The sequence below is a fragment of the Batrachochytrium dendrobatidis genome (assembly GCF_000203795.2).
Source record: "Batrachochytrium dendrobatidis JAM81 unplaced genomic scaffold BATDEscaffold_1, whole genome shotgun sequence".
Classification (NCBI taxonomy): domain Eukaryota; kingdom Fungi; phylum Chytridiomycota; class Chytridiomycetes; order Rhizophydiales; genus Batrachochytrium; species Batrachochytrium dendrobatidis.
This window is the reverse complement of record NW_006281099.1, coordinates 2,681,717-2,707,909: the sequence shown is the minus strand read 5'-3', so window position 1 is coordinate 2,707,909 and position 26,193 is coordinate 2,681,717. Positions and strand designations below refer to the sequence as shown.

General features: G+C 36.7%; 10 protein-coding genes across 10 annotated transcripts; 7 read left to right on the top strand and 3 right to left on the bottom strand.

Moving 5' to 3' along the window:
• Positions 1–890: 890 nt before the first annotated feature.
• BATDEDRAFT_22045 (uncharacterized protein) lies at positions 891–2,580 on the bottom strand (the record flags this gene model as incomplete). Its single annotated transcript, XM_006675391.1, has 5 exons — positions 891–1,042; positions 1,132–1,518; positions 1,611–1,838; positions 2,138–2,213; positions 2,284–2,580. 5 exons carry the CDS (start codon positions 2,578–2,580, stop codon positions 891–893), a joined length of 1,140 nt encoding a protein of 379 aa, XP_006675454.1.
• Positions 2,581–3,171: 591 nt separating this feature from the next.
• On the top strand, positions 3,172–5,073 carry BATDEDRAFT_84932 (uncharacterized protein). Its single transcript, XM_006676312.1, has 6 exons — positions 3,172–3,359; positions 3,584–3,815; positions 3,960–4,061; positions 4,155–4,270; positions 4,395–4,630; positions 4,735–5,073. Exons 1-6 carry the CDS (start codon positions 3,177–3,179, stop codon positions 4,940–4,942), a joined length of 1,077 nt encoding a protein of 358 aa, XP_006676375.1. The 5' UTR covers positions 3,172–3,176; the 3' UTR covers positions 4,943–5,073.
• A 43-nt stretch (positions 5,074–5,116) lies between these two features.
• BATDEDRAFT_22043 (uncharacterized protein) lies at positions 5,117–8,317 on the bottom strand (the record flags this gene model as incomplete). Its single annotated transcript, XM_006675390.1, has 12 exons — positions 5,117–5,344; positions 5,441–5,512; positions 5,602–5,726; positions 5,789–5,903; positions 5,998–6,062; positions 6,146–6,214; positions 6,343–6,559; positions 6,645–6,941; positions 7,050–7,377; positions 7,451–7,614; positions 7,719–7,817; positions 7,937–8,317. 12 exons carry the CDS (start codon positions 8,315–8,317, stop codon positions 5,117–5,119), a joined length of 2,160 nt encoding a protein of 719 aa, XP_006675453.1.
• A 508-nt stretch (positions 8,318–8,825) lies between these two features.
• Positions 8,826–9,728, top strand: BATDEDRAFT_22042 (uncharacterized protein; the record flags this gene model as incomplete). Its single annotated transcript, XM_006675389.1, has 3 exons — positions 8,826–9,132; positions 9,279–9,416; positions 9,682–9,728. 3 exons carry the CDS (start codon positions 8,826–8,828, stop codon positions 9,726–9,728), a joined length of 492 nt encoding a protein of 163 aa, XP_006675452.1.
• Positions 9,729–11,017: 1,289 nt separating this feature from the next.
• On the top strand, positions 11,018–11,669 carry BATDEDRAFT_8511 (uncharacterized protein; the record flags this gene model as incomplete). Its single annotated transcript, XM_006674952.1, has 2 exons — positions 11,018–11,326; positions 11,526–11,669. Coding segments are annotated over 2 exons (453 nt in total), but the record flags the coding sequence as incomplete, so codon positions are not given.
• Positions 11,670–15,515: 3,846 nt separating this feature from the next.
• On the top strand, positions 15,516–17,050 carry BATDEDRAFT_22040 (uncharacterized protein; the record flags this gene model as incomplete). The annotated part of the gene is made up of 6 exons (XM_006675388.1): positions 15,516–15,567; positions 15,728–15,793; positions 16,047–16,193; positions 16,277–16,447; positions 16,635–16,931; positions 17,025–17,050. The coding sequence occupies 6 exons, from the start codon at positions 15,516–15,518 to the stop codon at positions 17,048–17,050; spliced, it is 759 nt and encodes a 252-aa protein (XP_006675451.1).
• A 411-nt stretch (positions 17,051–17,461) lies between these two features.
• On the top strand, positions 17,462–18,262 carry BATDEDRAFT_5975 (uncharacterized protein; the record flags this gene model as incomplete). The annotated part of the gene is made up of 5 exons (XM_006674862.1): positions 17,462–17,533; positions 17,613–17,685; positions 17,775–17,854; positions 17,934–18,118; positions 18,205–18,262. Coding segments are annotated over 5 exons (468 nt in total), but the record flags the coding sequence as incomplete, so codon positions are not given.
• A 310-nt stretch (positions 18,263–18,572) lies between these two features.
• BATDEDRAFT_22038 (uncharacterized protein) lies at positions 18,573–20,148 on the top strand (the record flags this gene model as incomplete). The annotated part of the gene is made up of 6 exons (XM_006675387.1): positions 18,573–18,848; positions 18,927–18,972; positions 19,096–19,281; positions 19,424–19,542; positions 19,970–20,024; positions 20,108–20,148. 6 exons carry the CDS (start codon positions 18,573–18,575, stop codon positions 20,146–20,148), a joined length of 723 nt encoding a protein of 240 aa, XP_006675450.1.
• Positions 20,149–20,523: 375 nt separating this feature from the next.
• BATDEDRAFT_22037 (uncharacterized protein) lies at positions 20,524–23,323 on the bottom strand (the record flags this gene model as incomplete). Its single annotated transcript, XM_006675386.1, has 11 exons — positions 20,524–20,887; positions 20,976–21,061; positions 21,138–21,256; positions 21,335–21,652; positions 21,741–21,858; positions 21,944–22,246; positions 22,357–22,455; positions 22,560–22,655; positions 22,715–22,933; positions 23,018–23,107; positions 23,210–23,323. 11 exons carry the CDS (start codon positions 23,321–23,323, stop codon positions 20,524–20,526), a joined length of 1,926 nt encoding a protein of 641 aa, XP_006675449.1.
• Positions 23,324–24,575: 1,252 nt separating this feature from the next.
• On the top strand, positions 24,576–26,058 carry BATDEDRAFT_8480 (uncharacterized protein; the record flags this gene model as incomplete). Its single annotated transcript, XM_006674943.1, has 6 exons — positions 24,576–24,639; positions 25,307–25,396; positions 25,479–25,505; positions 25,593–25,660; positions 25,776–25,844; positions 25,927–26,058. The coding sequence occupies 6 exons, from the start codon at positions 24,576–24,578 to the stop codon at positions 26,056–26,058; spliced, it is 450 nt and encodes a 149-aa protein (XP_006675006.1).
• Between the last annotated feature and the right edge of the window lie 135 nt (positions 26,059–26,193).

The window sequence follows — 26,193 nt, the reverse complement described above, 5'->3', positions numbered from 1 at the left end:
GTAGAGAATGACATTAGATCCGGCAGGATATACAATAGTTTGCTCATCGAGGTATGCTATATTGTTGTTTACGTCTCCTTTGAGACCAAACACATATCTGTCATGGTACAACAGTTTTCATGCCACATTAGCACACCGCGTAAAGTTTTGACACAGGGGTAGCAAACAATAGCACTGGTTGTAAGTAAAGAATGCATACATGGGATAAAAGTGTATTGCATGCGCTTTAATAGTCAACTTACTTGTGAGTAACTGCAGCAATGGACATGGTTTCTATTTGCGACTCTTGCAAGTAAATTACAAGCCTGGGTTAAATTTTAATTTGAAAATCCCAAAGTTTATTTACAGCCGATTCACGTAGATGGAGCACTTGTTTGCCCTGCAGCGATTGCTTCAGAGTGGACTGATTAAATATTTGTTGCGCTTTCCTACTCCAAATCGACTTTTATGCAGTTTCAATTCTTTCAATATTTGGAATCGCACACTGTACAAAATCATTCTTTATTCAAGTAATTTTCTGCAGTTTATGGTCAACACGGAGTTTTATACTTTGTAACATTCCGATTGTTGAGCAGTCAACATGTCATGTTTAATCTGTGAATCTGTAGCCATGTCAAGAAACTCAAAGTGCATAGCATTGTCCAGTAAACTGACACCAGCCATTTGATGAGATTGGTTGTTTATTACACTGACTCTTATTTAATGTTCCGTTACGTGAACAAAATGATAAAAATATTTGGTTTTCAATTAGTAATTTCTATATTCATTGAATAGTCTCGACTATACTTTTCACTACACATAAATTTTTGTTTCGCCCATTTATAATAATTCCATTCGACTTGAATCTTGTGTACCCAACGCAGTTGCTAAATAATAAATTGCGATTAGATTTAATACTGATAACCAGTAACATATGCATTATCCATGGTTGAATTCAAATCAAGCTGAAAACCACCTTGTTGAGAAAACCATGTTTCTAATTCAGATCTTGACGATATCAAAAGTATAGCTGATATTAGATCACAGAGTGCTATAATTGCAACTATAAACACATTACACAATTAGCATCAAAATGGTACTTTAAACTTTGCCATTCAGCACTCGTGCTAAACTATATGTGTTAATGCATACCATGGATTACCACTCGCGGATACTCTTGTGAAAATATAGTATCAAAGTACCAGTATGTAGAACCAAATATTGAAGTCAAGACATTTATAATAAGGATACAAATCAAGTATGAAATTGCAGATTTTCGTTGCTTATTCAATCCAAAAAAATGGAGTGCATTGCACGACACAGTGGCTAGTGTAAATAGTAACAATGTGATTGATTCTGGGATGATATAGCGTGAAGAAGTCCATGGTGTATCTTGAATCCCAACTGGAAATTCTTTAGCAATTCGATCGGCTTTACTAACAGCATAGAGTATAATTCCTACTTGAGGAAAAAATGCCACCATCACTGTCATTTTCACTGCTGCACAAGCTTGAAACGATTGATACTTTATCAGCATTACTAATCATGAAAATGCAATCGATTGTTAGTATCAAGATGACTCAGTTTCAGAATTGGCATTTGTTTGACAATACAAATTTAAGCTCGCGTACATCGTTTTCTAATACTGGCTCCGTACATATGAAAGTGAGTCCATTGTAGCATGGATTTGGTTTTTATGCTAAACCACATTGTTGCAATTAAAAGAAAAACGGACAAAAATATTTTTCCCAACATGGCATCCTGAGCACTGTCTGCATAGCCGATATACTTGTCCATATATAAGGCAGAGTCCCTTGTATTTTCAAGAAAAGGAAGAGTAACGTTTACTCCTGCATTATCTATATAGTAAAAGGTATTTCCTGTAGATACAACCATATCTGGAACAAAGCAGAATCTGAATGCATAAGATTGATAGATTTGAATGCTTGATTGTGTTGCGTTTGTTGCTGTGGATGCCAAATCAATCCAGGATTTTGAGCACGACCTTAGTTGTGCAATTTGATTAAGATCTAAGAGAACCCATAACCAAGTTAGTACGGATTTTTTAAATCCATCTTTGATATGCTTTAGAAATAAAGTTGAAGCCTTTGCAGACTTGTCAGCATTTTACAGTTTAAACTAAAGAAATGCAACATACTTGCTCCTTGATACGCGAGAATTAAAAAGTTGACAAAGGGTATCATAAACACTACGACAATATTGAGTGATTTATACTAACAACGCGTAGTGTCAGTACAACTGTTTCGACTTCAAGTAAATCTATACTTTCAGCATTAAACTTACTGCATACAAAGAAACACCTGCCACCATTATATGTGCTACTACAAAGATACATGTATAGGTAATCAAAAGCATAATGTCGCGGTTTATGGTCCCATACGTAGCTTTTGCAAAAATCATGATGGTATATACCACTACAGCACCAAATATACACGATGAACTTGCTTGCATGCATTGCAAAATAATCATGCCTTTTGCCCAGTTGAATTCTTTTTTTTTCTTGCTTGATTCAGCTGTCGTAACCAACTTGGTTGAATGATGAAAGAATAATGGAAACTCTTGGTAGTTTGTATCCTCCATGTAGTTAATTTAAATAAGTACTTTTAAATTTTAGCTATATCTGAATAGTTTGTAGAATAAGTTTCAATTCTATTTTGAATTCAATCCCTGAAAACAAACGCGACTTTAGTGGAGATGGTATTGTTCTATTACCAATGTATTCACGCAGAACGGAACATTAAATAATAGTCAGTGTAATAAACAACCAATCTCATCAAATGGCTGGTGTCAGTTTACTGGACAATGCTATGCACTCTGAGTCTCTTGACATGGCTACATATTCACAGATTAAACATGACCTGTTGACTGCTCAACAATCGGAATGTTACAAAGTATAAAACTCCATGTTGACCATAAACTGCAGAAAATTACTTGAATAAAGAATGATTTTGTACAGTGTGCGATTCCAGATATTGAAAGAATTGAAACTGCATAAAAGTCGATTTGGAGTAGGAAAGCGCAACAAATATTTAATCAGTCCACTTTGAAGCAATCGCTGCAGGGCAAACAAGTGCTCCATCTACGTGAATCGACTGTAGGATCGTTTCAAAGTTGTCGGAGTTTTGTTCATTGAATTACATTGACCATCTATACCAGCTTAGAAACAATATTTAAACATGAGCCAATTGGACAAGTGTCAGATATGCACTCATGCAACCAAGTCGCTAGCCTACACAGCATTCGATGTGCGCTGGATACCCAATTCACCTCGCTTTGTCATATTAGGACAGCTGCCTAGAGGATCTGGCATTTTGGAAGTTTGTCAGCTGCAAAACGGCTCCATTGTAAAGCAGCAAGAGGTAACAGAGATAGAGTTTTAAAATGCGCACAATACAGCTGGCTTGCTTTATGGTCTGGTTGTCAATACTTATTGCTAACGCAATTGAATGTGTTTTGAACTGTATGTTCCAACTGCTCGTTGATATCAAAACAATGGTTTTATTAATGTGGTTGAAACGGTGTTCCGCTTGCTCTGGCGGTGCTATCGACCTATATGTGTAATTGGTTATTGATGCATACATAGATTGAGAAACCGCATGCTTTCAAATGTGCTACGTTTGGTGCATCTTCGCTCACCACTCGACATCTGGCAACAGGTGATTTTGGCGGAAGACTGTCCATGTGGGATCTGGAACGAACAGAAATGCCAATCTATTCCGCCGTCGCACATAGTGAGATTGTCAATTGCATAGATGGATGTGGTGGTATTGGAATCCAAGCCGGCCCTCCTGAACTAGTGACCGGCTCGAGAGATGGTGTGTAGTTTCTACTAAATTGACTAGTACCATATCGATTTAAACCAAGACTTTGTATCAGTCTCTTGTAGACTGGAGCATATGATGGCTTTGTTTAAAAAGTTGAGATTGTCAATTGACTTGATTGTTTGGTCGTGATGCTAGGATCTGTCAAGGTTTGGGATATTCGTCAACGTGACAAGCCAGTGGCCAAGATTGCTCCAGCTGAAGGAGAGCCAATTATAGATACATGGACAGTTGCTTTTGGTAAGTGAAACAACTTTTGGACAAAGGCAGTAGCATTTATATTTGAAATCTTTATCCCAGTACGTTGATTTTATATCATTCATGGCATTTTAGGTAATTCTTACAACGACGAAGAGCGATCGGTTTGTGCCGGATATGAGAATGGAGATGTGAAAATGTTTGACCTTCGAGCAATGAAGGTACTATGGGAAACAAACTTGAAAAATGGTGTAAGTTATAGTCGCAAATACTGATGCTTATGGTCATATCTGATATGAAAAGTGGGGTTTTATCAGCTGTTGCAGAGTTTGAATACAAATAATTTAATATTTTTTAAAATGCACTTGATTACAGGTTTGTTCGGTCGAGTTTGATCGTCGCGACATCAAAATGAATAAGCTGGTGGTTGCTGGACTTGAGTCCAAGATCCATGTATTTGATTTGAAAACGCACCATCCCAAGGAAGGATTTGCAAGTGTCACACAAAAGTCTACTGAAACGACAACGATTTGGACTGTTCGCCATCTCCCTCAAAATCGGGATGTGTTTATGACATCTGGTGGCAGCGGAGACATTAATCTTTATCGCTAGTAAGCTGCATTTAGTTTTTAGCAATTATCTTTACTTTTCATTTTCTGCAAAGTATAAATTGCTAATTTTTCCTTGATACATTTGACTTTGCTCAAATTCAAAGCAAATACCCAGAGCGACGTTCTGCCAAGAATAAGGACGATCAAGATGTTGGTGTGCCAGGAACAGTGGAGCTGTTACAGCATGCACAGGTTGCTGAACAGCCCGTTGCTGCGTTTGACTGGAGTCCTGATAAGCTTGGTTTGTACGTATTTGCTGGGTTTGACCAGTCTGTTCGCGTTGGGTTTGTCAGCAAGTTAAGCCAGTATTGAGCCAAATGAGGCTATCAGTCTGTTTTTGAAAAAACTATACAGCGCACTAATGTGAAGCTTGTCCATTTCCTGATTAAAACAATAATTCAAGTTTATTTAACAATCACTATTATATCTTTAATAAATAAATGCACTGCAATTGAATGCACCAACTCATTCAAACCATAGTTTAAGCTATTTATCATCAGACCCAATATTCTCCAACTCAGTAATGCGTTTCATGACCATCGTCAATGTGGATTCAAAGTCTTCCAAAAATACAGTTACAGCCTCACGAGTAAGTTCAAGCGATCCAAGTTTTTGCTGAAGATCTGCAAGTGGTGTCACACTTTCTATTAAAAGTTTGGCAATATGTTTACGCCTGCTATCTAGTTTCTGTACTACTTCGGAGATCATGATGTTCTAAGTGGATGATAAATAATAAAAATTAGTCTAGCCAAATTAAAATGCTGGAATACACATTTTTAGATTGTGCATTTCCACTGATGGTTTACATACGTATTTGGAATACACGTCTTGATGGAACTTGAGTTCCTTTTTAAGAGCATCCAGTTCAATAGAATGCAGTTTCTGAAAACCAAATGTAAAGCATAGCGTGAGCAATTTAAAATGGTGGTATTGGAAACTCCAAGATATAGCAGGTATTTATGCTCAAGTACCTGTTCGGTAGCCAATGACTTTTCCAATAGTAAAAGTGGCTCTTGCAGTTTAGTCTTTGTAGAAACAGGCAGACAGTCAACAATTGCTTTCAAAGTTGGCGGTCGTTCCCCTGGATCCTTCAAAACTGAAATGCAATATAAATCAAAATTAGCTTGGTGGTACAAAATGAGGTGTATGAAAATATACCTTTATCCAGTTTCGGAAGTGGCGGCGCGGGAATTAAAAGCTGAAGACTAAACAATCCCTCTGCGACAACCATGGTTTGATTCAACGCAGATTGTAAGGTGTTCAAAACATGTTTCTGTATTAAATAGCCAGACATACTCAGCATGTTGAGAATTGCATAGTAGAAATACAAAGTTACAATTGGTTAACTAAAGAATAAGTTAAGCTACCTCGATAATTGAAGATATATTTGGAGTAACAGCAGTTGAGATACATTTGTCGAGTTTAGTCAGTTCTAAATATACACCGTGACAAAATCAAGTATTAGCATCTTGAAAGCAAAATTGTGCAAAGTAACTCGACAGCCATCATACTTACCACCATAAAGTGTGTGCATTTCATTTTCTAACCGGGATACATGACGCAGATTGATATGTCCGATGCCACCTATATAGTATTCAAGTTAAAAAGCAATCCGCTAGTAAGAATATAGAAACAAAATTCCATCATTCTGCATCCAGTGAAACTATCAATGCAAAAATAATCGAACTAAAAATCAAAAATTGTAAACATACCACTCGAAATATCATCAATGGTAAGATTCTTGGAGTTTTCTAAAAGTAATCCTTTTGAAGACACAAATGCAGATACAAATCGAAAGCTCGTGGATCTAGATTCTTGGTCTGGATCCAAGTGATCTCGAACATGCCGAGTGGAATGCTTGTACATGGACTCAAGCATTCCAAGACATTCCATAAACTGACTCTTTTTTTCCTTTTCCTTGAGAAACTCCTATCAAAAAGTATGAATAGACCAGTATTATTATCAGATTAGATATGTTTCAGATGATTGGCGCAAGTCTAAAATCAACACGGACCTGGCCAGAAAACAGTTCTTTGAGCTTAGTCTGGATTTTTTTTGCTGCTCCAGAAACGTCATACACTGATTCTTCACGAGAGACAATCTCGTTCTTGTATAGGTCTACTTGGCGAAACAGTTGAATATTTTGAGATTTAAGCAGCATGATTCGCCGTCTATTTAATGATGACAGCACTGCACTTGGATCCAACTTTACATCTGTAACGGTTGCTTCTTTTGTAGCACTATCATACAGATCTTTTAAAGCAGTATATTCAGCTTGTAGTTTGGTATACGCTTTTTTGAGTTGATCCATCTAGAAAATACCCATATAAACAGATAAAACAAATTAAATATTGTCATTTGCAGCATATTTCAAATTTTGAGTCTATCTAAAAGTAATCGACAAAATATTCAAGTGTACCTCTTGCTTTAACTCGCGCGACTGGCTAGAAAGAAGTCGGTTCTTTTCTTCAAAATAGCCAATATCAGTTTTGTCTGCTTTAAGCGTACCAGAGGTTGATGTTTTTGATGAACTATTTTGTCTATTGGCTTCTCGAGCAATAGATAGTACCGAATCAGAAATTTCTAGCGGGTGCTTTTCAGTGATATTAGACATTGAAGCGATGGATGTAAGTCGACCATTCGTACCAGAAGTTTGATTTTTAACATTAACTGTTTGCAAAATGGATTGTTTTTCTGTAGAAGCCAGGTTTGATCTTGCGGTACTATTTCCCGCCTTTTCACGTAGCCTATGATTAGATTGAAATTAAAACTAATGCTTGAATCTACACAATAATATTATATGCATCAAGGTATTCTTACGATGACGTAGAAAAAGCCTTTTTAATGGATGGTTTGGAGACTGAGGAAGAGGCTTTGTATGAGATACGTTGGATCGCATCTACCAAAAAGGTCAAGACTTTAATATAATTAATTTTGCTAGATAGTATGGATGAGCTGGTCAAAGAAGGCTCGAATGATAGATTCTTTAAGCCAATGACAAAAACAGACAAATATTTGATGAGATTACTAACTGAACTACAATGATAAAACCTGCCAGATGGCAGCAATTAAAAATTAAAACACTTACACTCAGCTCCTTTGATACTAGTTGATTAAATACTGCTCTGAATACATCCTCCTTTGCCTTTCTCTCACTTTCAGTCAAATTAGATTTGATGTATTGCCTCTAAGCAAATACCAAGTCATGTCAGAATAATGCACTTGATGATTTAGTCATGGATTGACGAGGTGGGTATAAAGCATGCGACCATTGAAAATAGTGTATAAACTTTTAGATAAACTAACCCTTTCAAGCTTTCTAGTTTCAAGTAAATGTCGTACCGACTCGATACCAAGACTTTGAAACGTGAATGCCAAAACCTTTTGTTTTGCCAGCATCATTTCATCGCTAGTTTGTGAAGCCACTTTAACAAGTTCTGTATCAGAAAGAGAAGCACATTCTGGTACTAGAGAGCGTAGTTTTCTAAAAACGGCGTATGATGAACTGCCAATTGTAGCAATCGATGGATGATTTTCTGATTCAGCAGTAAAAACATGCGATTTTCTGCTGGAATAAATGTCAGCTTGATCTAATACTGAAGATATATTGGCTGAGGAATGTTTATGAGAAGAAGAACTGGAAGCTGTAATGAATGGTGCGGATTGGTGTGAAGGTTTGATCGTCATGGTGTAGTCCATGCAATAGAGTGTAGATTGAATTCAATCAAGTTGGAGTTCAAAGTAAACTTCGGACACTCGCACGTGATCCAATATTGACAGTGGAATCTTGTCGCATTTGCAGCTGATGTCAATGGACAGAAATCAAAAAGTTGTCAATCACCAATCTTGATAATGTTTGTAAATATCGATAAGTTGTTGACTTGAATGTCATGAACATTTATCGATCGTGTCTCGTGTACTGCGGCGATAATCCGACTTGTTGACACGATCAGTTTACTAATATACTGCTTGCTGAGTTGGGTCTTGTTTTAATACGAGAGTTTCACCTATATAATATACATCAAGTCAAAACGATTGTACAATGTCACGAGCCAAAAACTTGCTTTGAAAGACTGTAGCCCACTTGATGCCATCAGAATATTTTCAAAATATGATGAAATTGGTTCGTTGAAATATAAATATTTTCATTTCTTGTTTTTTGCATTTAAACTTTCAGGTGCTCGACTGAAATCAAATGGCTGAACAGGATCACAAATCAACTACCAGCACAATATCTATGTTTCCAGCACAAAAATCTCCCCCTTTACTTTCTCAACCAGAAACTCAAGATCATTTTATTGTGGGAAACCATACCAAACAAGCATCTGTTATCTCACAAGTTTCTGAAGATAAAAGTCCATATATAGCCCATAATGAGTGTATACCATTACATCCACCACCAGGCATTCACTCTTTGGGTGACGTGCTGAATGGATTTGATCGTGATGATCTCATTCAACGGATTGAATCTCATAAACAGCACCTATTCTATGCTCAACGAGGTATATATCCAAATAGTCTATCTACACTTGTAATGCACTCAATACTATTTGATGACTATCCTGTGCATTTGGGTTGTACTAAATCATTTTGTTCAACTTGCAACTACTTGCATTTTGGCGTGTCTCACAAATACTGTTTCAATAAGATCTAATCGAGGCAATGCTTAGTATTGGACAGCAGCTTCATATTCTTACAGAGGTATCACTCAGTAGTGCAATCATTTTGCATGAGAAACAACTCTCTGACCTACTAACAGAAATCGAATCTCTAGAGAACACAAATGGTAGTCTTGTATATAACTCATCAACTATGTTGAGCGTTTCAGTTTAAACCTATTCTTTGCAATTGTTGTCTTATAATTGTACCAACTAATAATATATTTACGGTGTCATCTCAGAAACAACCCGTCGACGTTTGCATGCATTGGTTCTGCAAGTATCCTCGAGCCTCCAGACCTTTCTTTACCCCAATTCTGAATATGATCTCACGTCTGCATGATTTACAGCCGTATTCACGTAAAATGAAACACTTGTATTTTGATACTTTAGGCTGCATAATCAAAGATACTCGCCAAATGTGCCAATTGTTGCAGTGATAAAATAAAGTTCAAATCACGTGATTCGGTGTTGAATCGATAAATATCAAAATGCTGCATATCGGCTGGAGTTGGATAATTGGCAGTCAAGCATTATACATACCCAATCACACAGGATAATGACCAAAGACAAAGCAGCAGAGAATGAATATTCAAATACAAAATATTCTATTCACGAGCTTACGAATGGTCGTCTTCGAAAAATAAACAAGCTTGAGCCCGCACACTATTCAACTCTAGCCGAATACGATGATGTCCTTACTGACGCACTCATAGATACTGTTTTTATGGATTTCAAAACACACAAGATAACAGAAGAATACTCATCAAAAGGTTTGGTTGCTTTAATATCTATATACCAAATCCTCCCATCATACTCCGAGTTCAAACCACTTGTTGATAGTCTTGTCTATTTTTGAATCTATTCTCAGCTATCGTGTGTTATTCCTTTTTTGTCCAATCGGCTGACCTAGAAGCTTAGTATCGGTCCATTATGCCTTGGTTTGTATAGAATTAACTCGTTGGGTTTGCAACATCCTGATCTTGTTATAATCTAGGTGAAGCAGCAAACTTGAATTGTGGACCAGATCGTGCTGCCATTGCTCGAGTTGTCATAGATCTCATTAGATATATGGGAGAAAAGGCTTTATCATTAGACGAGGCAACTGAGATTTTAGTTCATCAATTCTGGCCCAATGCACCCAGAGATACACGAGAAACTGCTGAGCCAATCATCACTCAGTCTTCAAATTCCGCCAATCCGAATCTTTGGCATAACCAAGCAAAAGACCTTGACGATATTTTGAAGGATGCAGCAAATCTGTGTGATACTAACTCGAATCTGCTTGAAACTACTGTTTCAGCGTGCTCGGACACTCAATCAGTGGCCTTTTTACATCCACTACTCGATATTCCAAACAAGATTCCCAATAGCATAAATAAGGAAATAGTTGAGCAGGAATGTCCATATATTTAAGGGAAAGCAAAAGCAAAACTATAAAAGGGTTGATGCAGCTGTTGATGGAAAAAGTGATGGTGACAACAAAAATGGCAGAGCTGCTTTTGGTGAAGTAAAAGTAGCAGATTGTGACAAGGAACTAATGGATGCAAAGGATGTGTCGGCGGACCAAGAGCTTGAAATTCCTATTCCAAGAGAGCCCGCGTTTTCCTACTATGACCATGTATTCACGTCAAAAACTGAAAATGATTTCAAACACTTTAAAGAGTAAGTTGTTGAAATCATTCTTGTTTAGTATTAGCAAAAGTACTCTAGCTTATATTATTTACAATTTTTTATGTCTAGCCATGTTCGTCGGTATCTTTCTATATATACCACTAATGCCGGATTTGAGATTGATCGAACAGATAGATATTTGAAATTTAAAAAAGCCGAGGCTCGGATTGTTGCCACACGGGAGTGGAAAACAGGAGATGAGATATACTTATGCTCTGGTATTTTCACAAAACTAAACTCTGAAGAAGAGCGTAGCCTTGCCCAGCGCGATTTCAGTGTCATGTTTTCTACTAAACGACACTGCATGGGATTATTTCTTGGGCCTGCCCGATTTGCCAATCATGACTGTTGTGCAAACTGTAAAGTAAGTGTCTTAATCTTGAACCATCTATCTGTGATGCTAGTCAGCTGTGCTTGATGGTTTATATGTCGTTTTGAAAATATCACGATCAAGCATCAAGACGCCTTTTAAAACATTGCATTTCTAGTTTTGTAGCACTTGGACATATTTATAACCATTTGTTTTATTTGGCCTATCAATTTAAACATTGGAAATATTTTAGTTTAATCCTGTTGGCCGGACTAATGCTATATATTTTAAAGTGACTCGAGACATTAACATTGGCGAAGAAATCACATGCTACTACAGTGATAACTATTTTGGTCAAGGAAATTGTGAATGTCTATGCGAATCGTGTGAGAGGTAGAATATTTGACTTTTTAATAATTCCAACTCAGCTTGTAGTATATCAACTAAGCCTATAATGCGATTGTTTAGGTTAAATTTAGGCGGTTTTGCACCACTATCTCAAACAAATTCAGATGGTGAAGTAGTCGACTCCAAAACGACGTTGAAACGTATTCGAAAAGAAAGAAAGAGCACAGGATTTATTCGTACAATGGCGTCTTCTCACTCTACAAATGGTTATGATGGAACAAAATCCAATGTTGCGAGAAAACAACAAAAATGCAATGCTGATACAGATCCGTCACTGAAAACTTGCCATTCTTGCGGTGTCGACATTATTGGGTTTCAACTTTCTCGATTCGAAAACTCTGATCCAGATCTCATATTTCCAAAAAGTGTGGCTACTAAGTTACACAAGGATGATTTACTGGACACGATCTCTGATTGTACCAGAAATAGGGTTGCATCAAAACCCAATACTATAATAGAGCTAGACGTGAGTGTAACTACTACTGAGCTGCCTGTAGATAGTATTATCAAAGTGTCAGCTCAGTCTGCTGTTGACCATAGTCATCAACCAAAGTTTGACTCTACTTTTCAAGTGTGTGATAAAACTTGTACACCTTTTAATTCCGACACAACAGTCTCATCTGGCACTGTCATGGCAACTGTATCATGCTTAAATGTCTCGACGAAAACTCTTCCAATGCTTACTCACTGCAATGATTCTATTAATTATCCAAGTTTGGAAACAACTACTCAACCGGATCAAGATCCAATATATCTGGCTGACATGAAAACAACTTTCAAATCGTGTTCTGATCTAAATATGGTTACAACAGAAAGTGCGGCATCATCTATAGCTAGTACGGATCAGTCGGATATATATATTAAAAAACCCAAGCATGTTCTATCTAGCAACCCAAAGAAAATCGACGTGCCATTTAAGGAAGAAAACACATACTGCGTTCGGTGCTTGCGCCATTTTTTAATATTTGGTCTTAATTGGCCCTTAAGAAAGCCTCTCATTACTGAGTGTGTAAGTAAAGTTTAAACTGCAAAAATATTTTTGCATTTGCTTTTTAATGGAGTTTATGACAATTTTATGCTAACAAATATGCAATGCTGATGGATCTGCTGTATTTTAGCCCAATAGTTTTTGGTTGGAAAATCGGTAAGAACTGACAATTTTTATTACTTTTAATTTGCATCTTATAACTCATAAGCCTTTAATTATTTTAGTGATGGTCAGTTTAGATTTGGCAACACCATATTTATTTCTAAAAAACAGGTCGATAATGGCTTACAAGGTAATTGATGACTGTGCTATTTAAATGCAATGCACTGAATTTGAACTATCGCTTGAAGTTGTATGCTATTTATATTTGATTAGATACACGAATATACTTTGTTAATATACATTGCTTAAAAAAACAATACTAATCAAGCACCACTTTAACTGCAGGTTTAGTGGGTCAGGTAAACACCCAAAAGCCTACAGTCTCCAATCATAACACTCTTTCATATAAAGATAGAATTAATTTGGCGTTCAATTATGGTAGAAAAGTACCATTGACTGATCCGACAAATAATGAAGCCAAGTACAAAGAGCCTTTGAATGTATTTATTCCGTCAAAGTTTAGATGCGAGGACCAACTTTTTGTGGAGGAATGCAATGCCAAGCTGGAATCCAAAACTAAACTAGTGACTGATACCGAGTATTTGTCTCAATCAAAAGATACACAAGCTGATACCGTTGAAAATAGGCTGATTTCATGCATAGATCAAGTTGGAGGTGTTCAAGTTATGGATTGTATGTTACGCGCGACTGCCTGTTTTATTCTATTTGCTTGGTGTAATAACTGACTAGCTGTAAACGGTTGCTGTGTTGCTAAATGTATTGCTATTGTTGTATTTATAGTCGACAAAATGACTGCAGTATTCGTCTATACTGGAGATCCTGAATGTCCCTATTGGTGGCCAGCAGTGGTGTGTTGTGTTTGCTTGATATATGACTTGTATTGCAAAAGATATGATTGCTGATTTTTTAGATATTGCAATGCTGACATTTTATCAGTTGATTCCCTCAAGCGAGGTAGATGGATCCATTCAAAAACCCAAAGGAAATTGGTTGACACTCACCTATCTTGAAACCCCTAAACTCTAGTAGGTTTAGATTTTGATTAAGCGGTCGAGTCATTTGGTTTAGTCTAACAAACAAACAATTGCTTATTCTTTTATATTTGATCTTGACCGCCGAATAGTACATTCACTACCCCTGAACAAACCCGCATATTTGACCCAACTCAAGAGCCGTATTTAACCTTTATAAAACATCCCGAGTTTGTAAAATCTGAAGGACGCATCTGCATGCTTAAATTTTTGGAGAATTTAGACATTCCAGAAAAGTGCCGATGGAAACACTATGGACGATCTGCTTCAGCACTCCAGCGAAAGAATCCTAATGGCAATAATAAAAGGCGTAAACGTGTATTTGACAATGTAGATGAACGGAGTATCTTGCCATTTCCGCCTTCCTCTAGGAGACCGCGAAAATAAACTGTAGCTATTGGATGGTTTCTTTCATTGCCGTATTCACGTAAATAGGCACTAAATAAGTCTGTATAATAAAGTCAGTTTCAGCCAATCTCACATGGGTGCTTTTTCAATATTTAGCCTTTTCTATAAACCAAACATTAGCATTGGGTGATTGGCATGGAAACAACATTCATTCCTGCAATCTTTGTTCCCTTGAACTAAAACGCGAATGTATGATATTTTAGAATACATGAGTTGTATCGAGGCAGTCAAATCAGATATCTGGATTGTAATGAATGAATCTGGCAGCTGTACAATGTATAGTTATACTCTGGGAAAAATGATGGTCTGATTGTAAGAATCATATGACGAATAGTGTTTATTTTGGGCGTCTATAAAAGTCGATCTCCATCAAGAAATGCAATGAATATCTAGCTACTGCTAATTTCAAGACAATCACTGCAAGATACAAGTATTTCATTGACATAAATATGGCTGTACATCCTGGCCCAGTTGAGCGAATGTATATGGGTCACATGCAGCTCAATTCAACATAACAGATCCACACTGACTTGTGTGGATGTGGCCAACGCTTTCAAAAGCCAAGTCTACAGCCATTTGAATAAGCTATTTTATTTTACTAACTTGTTTTTGTACTGTATCAGGTGTTTCTAGACGATTGACAAGTATATTATAGTCTCATTCAAGACTCGTTACTTTTGCTGGAAAAGTTGATCGAGTGCAACCATGCTGTATAAGATACTGGAAAAATCACATGCAAGTGAATTAGCTGGCGGTGAAAATATGCAATAGAACATCAATTATCTGAACCGCAGTCCATGCCCATTATTGAACAGTCAGCCAATACCGATTTCTCAATTACCTTTTTTGGTATTCGTTTTGCAGCAACGTGTAATGTTGGGAAAGTGACCTGTTTCTGCTTTCACTCACCAACAGTTGAACTTGCATGTAGATTTTATCCAAATCTAATCAAAGCGTTACAGATCAATTGCCAACCAAGAATACCGTTTGACTCCACGATCAAATTTTTAACCTGCTTGTGCGGCGTTGCGTAGGGAAGTTATAATGGCTTGATATCCACGCGTCGGCTTTGACATTGTGTCCAGGCATATAGCATCAGCCACGAAAGATATCTGATAAAAATCCCACTATATTCCAATTCTGACCTGCATATCAACAAACTTCTTTTTAGTCTCTTGACTTGCATTTGAATTTTTGAAATACACTTGCGCAGATTCGAAAACTCGAGTTTTTAATACCCCATTGGCAAATCAGACGAAACTGCGTATATTGAGCCACACCAATCATGTCTGCAGAAGTTAAATCTGATTCCCGTGGTTTATCAAAGATTGTGAATGGTGCGATAATCTTGCATGTATTTGAAACAAATTAAAACGCTCGTTTCCTCTAGTCTTATGCATTACAAATGATGTGATTACCATGACACTGGATTGTACTAACAGCCCACTCTTTTCAATCCAATTGATACTAAATTCCACCAATATGGCCAACTCTTAGACTTTGGAAAACGATTTGCTAGCAGATCCACCCCAGCTGAACTTGTTCAAAAAAACATTCTTAAAGGTACAGTTGACCCTGATCAATTTAAAAAATGCGTTTTGATAAACTCTGATGTATTCAATCAAGAATGGAGCAGCAGAAGAATAAGCAGCTTAACTTGGATGGATTTGTCTGTTTGGTACTATTCACTTGTCACTTCTATTGGGTAACGCGATGCCGATTGAATACATAGAGTCAACAACTATAAATAATTGGGCATTGATTAAATTATAGCGAATCATGGAATTTAATTGGTAACTTTTAATTGGATTATTAGAGGACGAGACCCATCCAGCTATTGTATCATCCTCTATTCTTCAAACCAAACTGTCATTGGAGGAAGAGAAGCGCAAAGACCAACTGAATCGCAGATTAAGCATTCGCCCAACTAAAGTGGATCTCAAGCTGCGCAATATTCTTCGCGGTAAACTTTATGTTTGTGAGCTCAAATCTCATGCTCTGTTGGCCGTGTTTAATCTCGTCATTCTATGACCAACTATAATTTAGTCGACAGTTCCCAAGACAAGAACGACGATTCCAATGAAGATGCTCAAACTGATTGTGATGCAGGTGTTTCTCAAACTCAACAAAGCTTCGAGGTTCGATCCGATCAACTCAAATCCATCTTAAAAAAAAGACCCGAGAAAGCACAGTTGGAAGAACTGAATATTTTGAAAGGTATTTAAACAATTCAATCGCTAATATACACCCTAACGTATGCACGAATAGAAAAAATCATCAATGCCATCAGTTAAAAATGGACGCTGAATTTGGAGTTTACAACTGATAATGGGTGTTGATAGCTTTCATCTCATTCCAATACTGTTTGCTAATATTACTATTCTATCGTGATGCCCCAAACTAGTCGGATACGTAGTAGACCCATCGTTGATTACTGCGCAAGAAAAACTAAAGCGAGCCCAATTAGAAAATGTACTTGAAAGTCGTCTTCGAGAACGTCCAAATATTGAAGAACTACAGGAAGCCAAGATTATTTTATTTTCAGAAACTGTCGAGGTGCTACCCACGTTCCGCAAGAGCGAGTATAATCGCAAACCCGATGCAGGTGCTACATTTAAAAACTTGACTCCTCAGATGAAGGTACAGATTCGAGAGGAATTGAATACATTTAAAAAAACAGAAATGCCAGTTCACGAAGAAAGTAAGTATATTCTTGAATGTGTAAACATTTGGTTTGCTATAAACATACAGACTAGACTATCATATTAACGAGTTTCTCGTGTTGTAAATGTAGGCCTTAAAAACACTTGCTTCCATTAACGTATAGTATTTTGCCCCGCTGTTCTTTGCAATATACCATTTCAGCATCTTATTTGAAATTCAACACAACTCACGACCAGGCTGAATGTCAATGATGCAAAATGGTTCCACAATAATATCAATAAAAACTGAGATATTTATCAAGTTTAAACTTTGCCCACTTGCCCTGAAATAGTATTTTCACAGCATAAATGGATAGACAAAGAGGACATCTAACTACAAAATCACATACTAGTGCTATTACACGGTGAGTATGGAGATACCATAAAATGCACAGGATAATACACTTTAATTAGATTCATTTTGCCTGGAGCAGTACTTTGACTTTTTGATAAAGGTCATCACCAAACTTTGAGCTATAGAAAAGCTAACAGAGATATATGATGCTGCCAATTGTTGATGGTCAACAGACTTAAAATACTTAGTATGGGAGACTCAAATTCTGGAAAGAGCTGTCTTGTCAAGAGATATTGCGAAGGAAGGGTATATACTCGCTGATCACGACTGCAAAGTCACACTACATTAATGTGTAGCTGACATTATATCTAATGGCCATGAAAAGTTTATATTGGAATATGTAGCAACAATTGGAATTGATTTTGGAGTCAAGGCTATCCAGTGCAATGACAAAGAAAGTATGGCTCTTGTTTGATAACATCATACTTGTATTTTGTGCATAGATTCAATCTAAAGCATGGACAATCCTTTTATGTATATGTATTAGTCAAGGTCAATTTTTGGGATGTCGGGGGAGACCCACTATATTTTGATATACGCAATGAGTTTTACAAGGATACACATGGAGTAATTCAGTTTCGTGTATGTTTTCAAGTCATTTGAATAGATACTAATCAACCATCATGGCAATTGATGTCATCAATAGGCTATGCTGACGATTGATGTATCCAGTCGTATAGGATTTGAAAATATTGAAACTTGGATTACAGAGCTACGAGACTACGCTAATACAAATGTTGTATTGTATCTCGTGGCTACTAAAACAGATATCCAGCCTCGTCTTGTCGAAACATCAGAGTGCGAGTCAAAAGCAAAAGAGATTGGAGCAAAGTAACTGCTTTACTCGAACGATCCATACTCATTCTAATTATCTCATAAACCACCTACTAACTTGTTGAACTGTATTTGTAATTTAGGTATTTTGAAACATCATCATTAACTGGTCAGGGTGTATCGGAGATGTTTGATGACTTGTTCAAGTCATCACTTTTGGTACATTTCCCTACTGAAAATTCCCCAAATCCACTAAATATAAATGCAGCACATGTGGTTTCATCTGATCCCTTAACAGTAGCAGCTGTAAAATAACAATAAAGCTTTAATGCGTTGGATGGATGTTGATGTTATTTATCATGGTAGTGATTGAACGCGACTATTAGATTAGTCACGTACATACTATTTACAAGCCTTCTTCAACTCTCCTAAATAGTTGACAGACTGTTTAAAATCTGATTTATCTGCAGCCCATAAACCCTTTGAGATTTACATCTTATACTGCATTTAAATGACGGGGTTTAATGTACTTGGTTCTTTTTCCGTGTGGGTGTCTATCCTTCTTTTTTTGTTTCCGACTCCAACATACGAGCTAGCCGATAGTTTCGCTACTGGCACTGCAACTGGTATTCCTTCGCATGGAATAGCAGATTTAAACAATATATTCAACATATCTACTCAAACACAATCATTAAGCAAAGGCGATGGACAGATGATGTATATGCGCTGGTTTTCTTGGGATGGCGACAGATCCACTACACCCAAAAGTTACACGGCAGCATTCTGGGTCAATGTTGATGACTATGCTACACTTTCTATTCCAAACAGTTGAGTATTTGAATGTGATTCTTGTTCTGATTTTTAGTTGAACATATCCATCTACTGGACACGCATATTTGTTTGGTGTATCGGTAAAACGCCGTGTAGTTGCTGGTTTCAACGGCTGCCATGAATGAGCACGACATCTATACTTTTATAATATACCGTACCAACAAAATTACTGTTGTATACTATACATCAATTTTATTTAATAGGTGTTTCATTGTTGGTGCCAGTAGTGAGCACATCGGTTGCATACAGAAATATTTCTTTGTTTTATTACCAAACCAGCAACAACACTCCTCAGATCGTGTGTAATCTTACACCGAAAAGAATGTGGGTCAAAACTGAGTTTGACTGGGCCGTTAGAGCTCGAACTGTTCTGTTTAGTTTGAGAAACGGTAAGTTTTTATTTAAACTAGATTTCACAAGCTATTTTTATACCTGAACTGGTACTGCTGTTGACTGAGTATTAACAGTTTTGGTGTATACGCTCATCAAACCAATTTCTATACGGATCAACTATTCTAATGCAATATATAGGCATTGTGAATTCGTGTAACTGGGCACCGACAAATTGTGTTGCCAGTCCTAATTCGTATGCCTTGGATGACATTTGCGCAGATGCATGTACCGGTCAAACATGTGGATATAACATTACGGTAAGCCTATTTCTTACGTATTCGCGTAAAATGAAACACTTGTATCTGTCTTTCACTATTTTAAAATAAGCAATGGTCAAGTCTTTGTTGTTTTCCTACTACAAATCGGCATTCTCAACTCAAAAAACAACGTACATCATATGACACAGTCCAACTATGATTTTGAATTGAAATTATCACCTTCTTTTGATATGATCATGTATTGTACAATCATCAGATTCATCCATTACAATCTAGATGTTGAGTTCAACTGGTTTTATATTTTCAACCAACTAAAGAGTTTAGAAAACATAATGTTTAGTAAATTTGGTGGAAATCACCGTTCCATGAGACTGTCTATCATGCATTGGTTTTATTATTGTATTTCATTTTACGTGAATGCAGCTGTAATATACAATAATATCTACTAACACAACTTTTACTAAAGCTTCGCGTGGCTTGGACTGGAACTGACGCTCGTGGGAATACTCTCACTAGTTATTGTAAGTATTTTTGAATATAAAATCAATCACTAACCCAATTTCAAAATAATGCATTCTAACCTATTCCAACTGATATTAAATAGCTCGTGATATTTGGAGACTGCAGAATTCTCTTCAAAATTAAACACTAAAATAAACTTTTCATCTATATTTTTATCGCCGTATTCACGTAAAATAAAACACTGTGAGCCAAACAAATGTTTAAAGCAGCGTCCACATCAGTTTCAATAATTCCACATTTATAGAAACAAAAGTTGTATGCTCGAGAGATACAATCATTGGTTTTTGCACTAGAACACAGTAAGGATGAGTTTGACAATATTTGAATTACAATGAATGAGTTTTATGATTGTATCAAAACTACAGTTTATGTGTTTATTAAAGAATTGAATGTCTATTGAAAAATGGAAATCACTGCAGGATAAATACAATTTTTTTGTTTTACGTGAATACAACTGTAAATAGTCAAATTCAACCTTTTCTATTTGTCCCAAAAAAATCACCAACGATTAAGATTTCTATCTTGAATTTTAGAAAGTAACTCGGCATCCTCTGGATGACTATCAGATGAGTTTTTGTCAAGTTTGTTGATTTTTTTCAAGATTCGTTTTTGGATGGGATTAGTTTTTTTAGTAAGATCCACCAGTTTGGATTCACGGAGTTTTGCTTGCCGCGAGGAAAGACGTAGTGCTCCTGAAACATCTTGTTCGATTATTTTCCAAGCAGGAGCACGTCTGTTGAACGGTTGTTCAGAATGCCTTGTATCTCGTTTAGATCTGCGTCCAGTTGAAGAATGTGTAGTGCTCAAAGCAAGACCCTGATCTGGCTCTGCAGTTGGATCAAGCGGTGTCCCAGTATCATCTCTTTACTCATTACAGCGTGTTAGTTTACTTTCATGTATTGAGCAGTACACAATAAATTGGATAAAGTTGCAAATATCATATGGTATACCTAGGAATGATTTTTCCATGAACAGGGCATCGAACTAAATCGCGACGTGGACACAGCGCTCCAGTTCTAAGTGGAGCTCTGCATGCCTAGACAATAAAACAATAGTGAGATCAAAACAAGCTTGTATAAGCAAGTTGCATCAAATTTTAGCAATTTAAATACCGGAATATTTTTAGGGGCCTCAGCAATGAGATACATTTGGCGCTTGCGAAGAGAAGACAGCGCATCCTTGGAAAGTACTCGATCTGTTGGCCCATCTCCTAAAAATCGATGATGAAAGTCTACCAAAACACCATGTAAACAGCTCTGATTTAGCAAAATAATATACAGCATGTTTGACCAATTATGCAGATACATACCAAGACCAGCATTTGAAGATATACTTGAAAACGAAACGTCCTGCTTATCCCAATAATACAAATCATTATCATAAGGAACTTCAGGAGCTAAAGCCAAAAGTTTTTGAAATTCAGAGTTATCCTGATAGCAATTCTGTGGCTGATTAGTTTCGCTACCTGACGCAACAGGCTGAATAGGCTGTTCAAGCATTTGAGTATCTATTGTAGGAATTGGACTATTAGATGGCTTGATACTTTCCTCTGATAGTTCTGGATCGGGAACTTCTTCAAACATTTCTTCGTCGTCACTATTCTCCTGTCTCGATTCTTCAACATGATCTTTTTCCAATGGTGTTCAATATTCAATCCAAGTCAGCTATGCTTTAATAACACGACTGTAAAACTATACGAAAACAGCATCACGTACCGTTATCTACCTGGGATTTGCTATATTTGAGCAAATCTTTAGCTTTTTCAAGCGCATTCAACACAGAAAATTTTAAATCAATCACTTTTTTAAGAAATAGTTCATGCGATTTTTTATCCTATAAAGATATAAAAAGCCATGAATAGCTTGGCCCCGAATATGGATAAAAGCATATTCAATTCTTGGCTACAATTTAAACTAACCGGATCTTCTGCTTTAGTGATTGTATCGATCCACGTAGATATCAAAGAAAGGTGCTTGTTGTTTATAAGCGCAGTACATTCTCGAAGGGTATCAAATAAGACTTGATTTTCAGCAGTTTCTACTGGAAACTCTGTACTAGGGATCGTAATATCTAGAGAGTATGTGTTATTTCCAAGACCGTATGCTTGAATAAATTCTTTGGATGTGGCAGTTGATTTGATTGTTGTCGAGACATTGCAAGTGCCATTTCCACCAGAAAATATATCCTCAACACTAGGAACTATGATTTCTAGGCAATGTTTCTGCACAGGTTGATTAAAAGGTAAGTGTATCTTGTTGTCTAGTCAAAATTATAAAAGTAATCACTCTAAATCATCTCAGATACCATTTCATCAATGTAGGTTTAACTTACAAGATTTTCAAGATTCTCTAAAACTCCAAAAGATACATTGCGAAAGTCATCTCGCATTCGTAGGTATTTTTCTAGTCGAATTTGTTTTGTTCGTGCATGCTGGATTTGATGAACGTGATGACAGACAAAAATGAGTAAATCCATTTTAGATTGCAGTATCAGAAAGATGGAAACATGTCCAGTACAAACTGACAGAAAAATACCTGACTGTCGCTCAAGGACTCGGGCACCTCAACTAAAGTGTTTCTATTTGTATTATCAGGTAGGAATGGCTCGGCTACTTGCATAGCAACAACAAGCTAAAACCCAAATGAAAATCAGATACAGCATACAATACTTTTAATACTACCAACCATACCTCTCCGAATAGCGATCCAAATCTTGAATGCCATTTAAATATAGACGATGCCGCCAAATGCTTTAATTTCAATGCCCATTCCACCGGAGGTGGTAAAACACCTTTGTTTCCTCCAAAACACAAAGACAAATATGATTGTATTTGTGACATATGCAACGATCGAAAAAGACTTGACCGCATAAATAACACATCTGTCAGTTGGACACATGCATATCGAATCTAGAAATGGAAACAGGTAAATTTGCAATCTCGACTCCCAACATTCATCAGCCATTATTGCATTCAAGTGGTCTAGCTATATACCTGAGAATGTTTGCGGTTCATTATTCGTCCAATTGTTTTGAATACAATTTCAACATTTGCATTGGATGCTTTACAGCTGGATTTAATCAGCTAAATAGCATTGTCGATATAAGTAACAATGAGTATATTATCCAGTATGTATAGGCCAATACAATCCATTGAATGTGGATTCGAAATGGTTGCAAGTTTCACCTTGAGTTTAGCTGAATCAAGCTCAAGTTCTCCTTCTGTAAGCAATTGAGTTATAATCTTTGTAAACTCATTGCTTAAACTATTGTCATCAATAAAATTTGATGTGTTGCGCATATTTGGCAAGTGGTTGTGATGGTATTAAGGATTATGAGAAATGACTTTTTAATGGAGATGCTGGTCGTCAGATTAGAAATACTTTGGACGTTGCTGCAAGCTATATCAAGAGGCGATTTGCTTGTTTTACAGCTAGTGACAAAGGAAATGAGAACGCGAGGCAAAGTCGGAAATTCAAAAATTGTAAGCAGTCTTGAGTGTGCACGTGCATTTGGAGATATTTGCGCAAATTTCAACCACATTTTCGATCGTGATTTCTGCACGCGGCGACAATCTGACTTGCTGGCAGTCTTGTAAACTGGAAAGTTTCGTTTATCAAAGAATGAAACAGCAGTCTGTTAATGCTATTTCAGTGTTTGAAAATAGAATGAAAGTGTCATTTTTTATATAACCAAAAATATATTTTTCATTTTGTTCCCATTCTTATTCTCGCTAGCTTAAAATAGTGATGAATTTTGCCGAAATTTATAAAAATTGACAAAGTTATACTTTATTGGTTTGTTTTGTCAAGGTATTGTATTTTCATCAATGCATTGCTTAGTCAAATCATTATAATAGGATAATCTGTGAATGTAATACTTCAAGTCAAGGGTTAGGCATGCTCAAAACATGTAATAATGGTTAAAGGCATAATTAGAAACTGTCATTGTATATGCACACTCCAGTTTTTTGATCATGCGCGTGGTATATATCGCAAGTAAATGGTCAAGTGGTTATGGCTTGTATCTTGAATTACTTGATCTGTACATTATAATCACGTTCGGGTAGTAGTTGTAAACAGCTGGCAGCATTGAAATGTGTAGAAGCAATATTAATACACTTGTACTCGCGCAGAATGAAGCACCAAGAGCTGAACGAGTGTTTAAGGAATATCTACATCAGTTTCAATAATTCCACATCTATAGAAACAACAGTTGTATGCTTCAAACATGCAATCACTGTTTCTTGAACTAGAGCACAAATGTATCCGAGATTTAAAATACAAGAGTTTCTATAAAAAGTAGTCAATTTCCAACAACGAATATTTAGCGATTGTCTATTCCAAGACAATCGCTGCAACATCAATCCAAGTTTCATTTCATGTGAATATCGCTGTAATTCGGAAATAATCGCTTGCTTTGCGACTGCAATTGAGGCCGAGTTCAGAGCCTTTTTGCAGCAATTCATTTGTGAACAAAAACGCATTTTAGACCCGACGGAATCTTGCACTTGCGTAATACGACTATTTCTCACTTCAAACTAACCTGTAGCAATGGACGACGATTTGCATAGCCCTTCTCATGGTGGTGGTGACGAGGATTTGTCATTGCCAAAAGGTATGGTTTGACCTGGACAAAAGCTGGTTTTAATATCTGATGCCATGGAACTATTTTTGAATTGGTGCTTCTTGAGCAGCTATTTACTTGCAGTTTAGCTATTGTCCTTTTTAGTCTGGATATTTACCTATACTGCCACATGTATTGAGTTTATTTGAAAGTAGAATTACTGGCTAGTTGGACAATGAAAAGGTTCATTTGAATTGGCTGGCATGATCATATTTCAGCACAATTTACAGCTGTTCATGTAAAATGGAACATTATCTTGCAGTAACTGTCTTTTTTTGCTTCAAAATATGCAATGGTCAAATATTCGTTGCACTTTCCTACTACAAACTGACTGATTCAATAGACATTCTCAATTCTTCAGTTGTTTTGTACAAAATGTGCAACAAGATCAGCCTTGCCAGAGTTTAAAAGGCACAATCCTGTCTTGCAAACTGGCAACAATCATTCCATAAAGCTGTCTGTTTATTATATACAAACAGTCTTGGTGTTTTTATTTTACGTGAATACGACTGCAAGTCGTCAAGTATATTCTAATCCACTGCGATTGTCAACTAAACAAATCCGATCTATTTTTAAAGTGTTTGATTTGTCAATTCTTGAATTATGCTGTATGGCCAACTTACGCTTTATTGATCTCCATGCATTATTGACGGTTTAGCAACAATGACCAAGCTGATACAAGAGCTACTTCCACCCGATATCACATGTGCCAAGGAAACAAGAGATTTGCTGACCGACTGTTGTGTTGGTAACGTGCATTGCATATATTGATGCTGCTGTGGGTTTCCACATACTAATGTACTAATTGGTCTTATTTTTGAACTACTTAGAGTTTATACATTTGCTTTCGTCCGAAGGTTCAGTATCATTTATGGCTACATCTTGTATATTGCTGTATCTGTGTCCATCATGAGATATTTAGTCGAATGCTTTTGTTTTTATAGCCAATGAAATCTCCGAAAAAGAAGCGCGGAAAACCATCAATGGCGAGCATGTCATTACTGCTCTCAAGGTAAGCAGGATTATCAAATCGTTTAATCGGTTAAAACCTTGGTCTATATGACACTTTGCAAGTGTTTACACCATTAACTCGCTTTATTTTGCAATGTTTACTGTTGTTCAACTAGAATCTGGGATTTGAGGAATACATAGCCGAGATGGACGAAGTCCAGACTGATCATCAAAAGAGTGTTAAAGTGAGTTTGTGTCAGCATCAATCTGGTTTTAATTCTTTCTCACGACCCCTTTATTGTCTTTTAAAATGATATCAAACTACAGAATCGTGTAAAGCGCTCGTTTAGATTGGAGGATCTAGGCATGACCGAGGAAGAGTTGATTAAAAATCAGGCAGAATTGTTTGCAAAATCTCGTGAACGGATGATGACAGGACCATCAACGTCTGATATGTGAATATCGTCATCAACTTGCAACGACAGATGAAATTCAACATGTTGCCCTTTGCTGGTTGATTTTCAGAAATATAAAGAGCCTTTACTTCATTGAAATCAGCTTTTTAAATTTATTTCAGGTTCAACTTATTTATCA

Coding starts and splice junctions, on each gene's coding strand:
- BATDEDRAFT_84932 (XM_006676312.1), top strand. CDS start 3,177: ATGAGCCAATTGGACAAGTGTCAGATATGCACTCATGCAACCAAGTCG. Junction 3,816..3,959: donor AGTGACCGGCTCGAGAGATG/GTGTGTAGTTTC, acceptor TCGTGATGCTAG/GATCTGTCAAGGTTTGGGAT. Junction 4,271..4,394: donor AAACAAACTTGAAAAATGGT/GTAAGTTATAGT, acceptor ACTTGATTACAG/GTTTGTTCGGTCGAGTTTGA.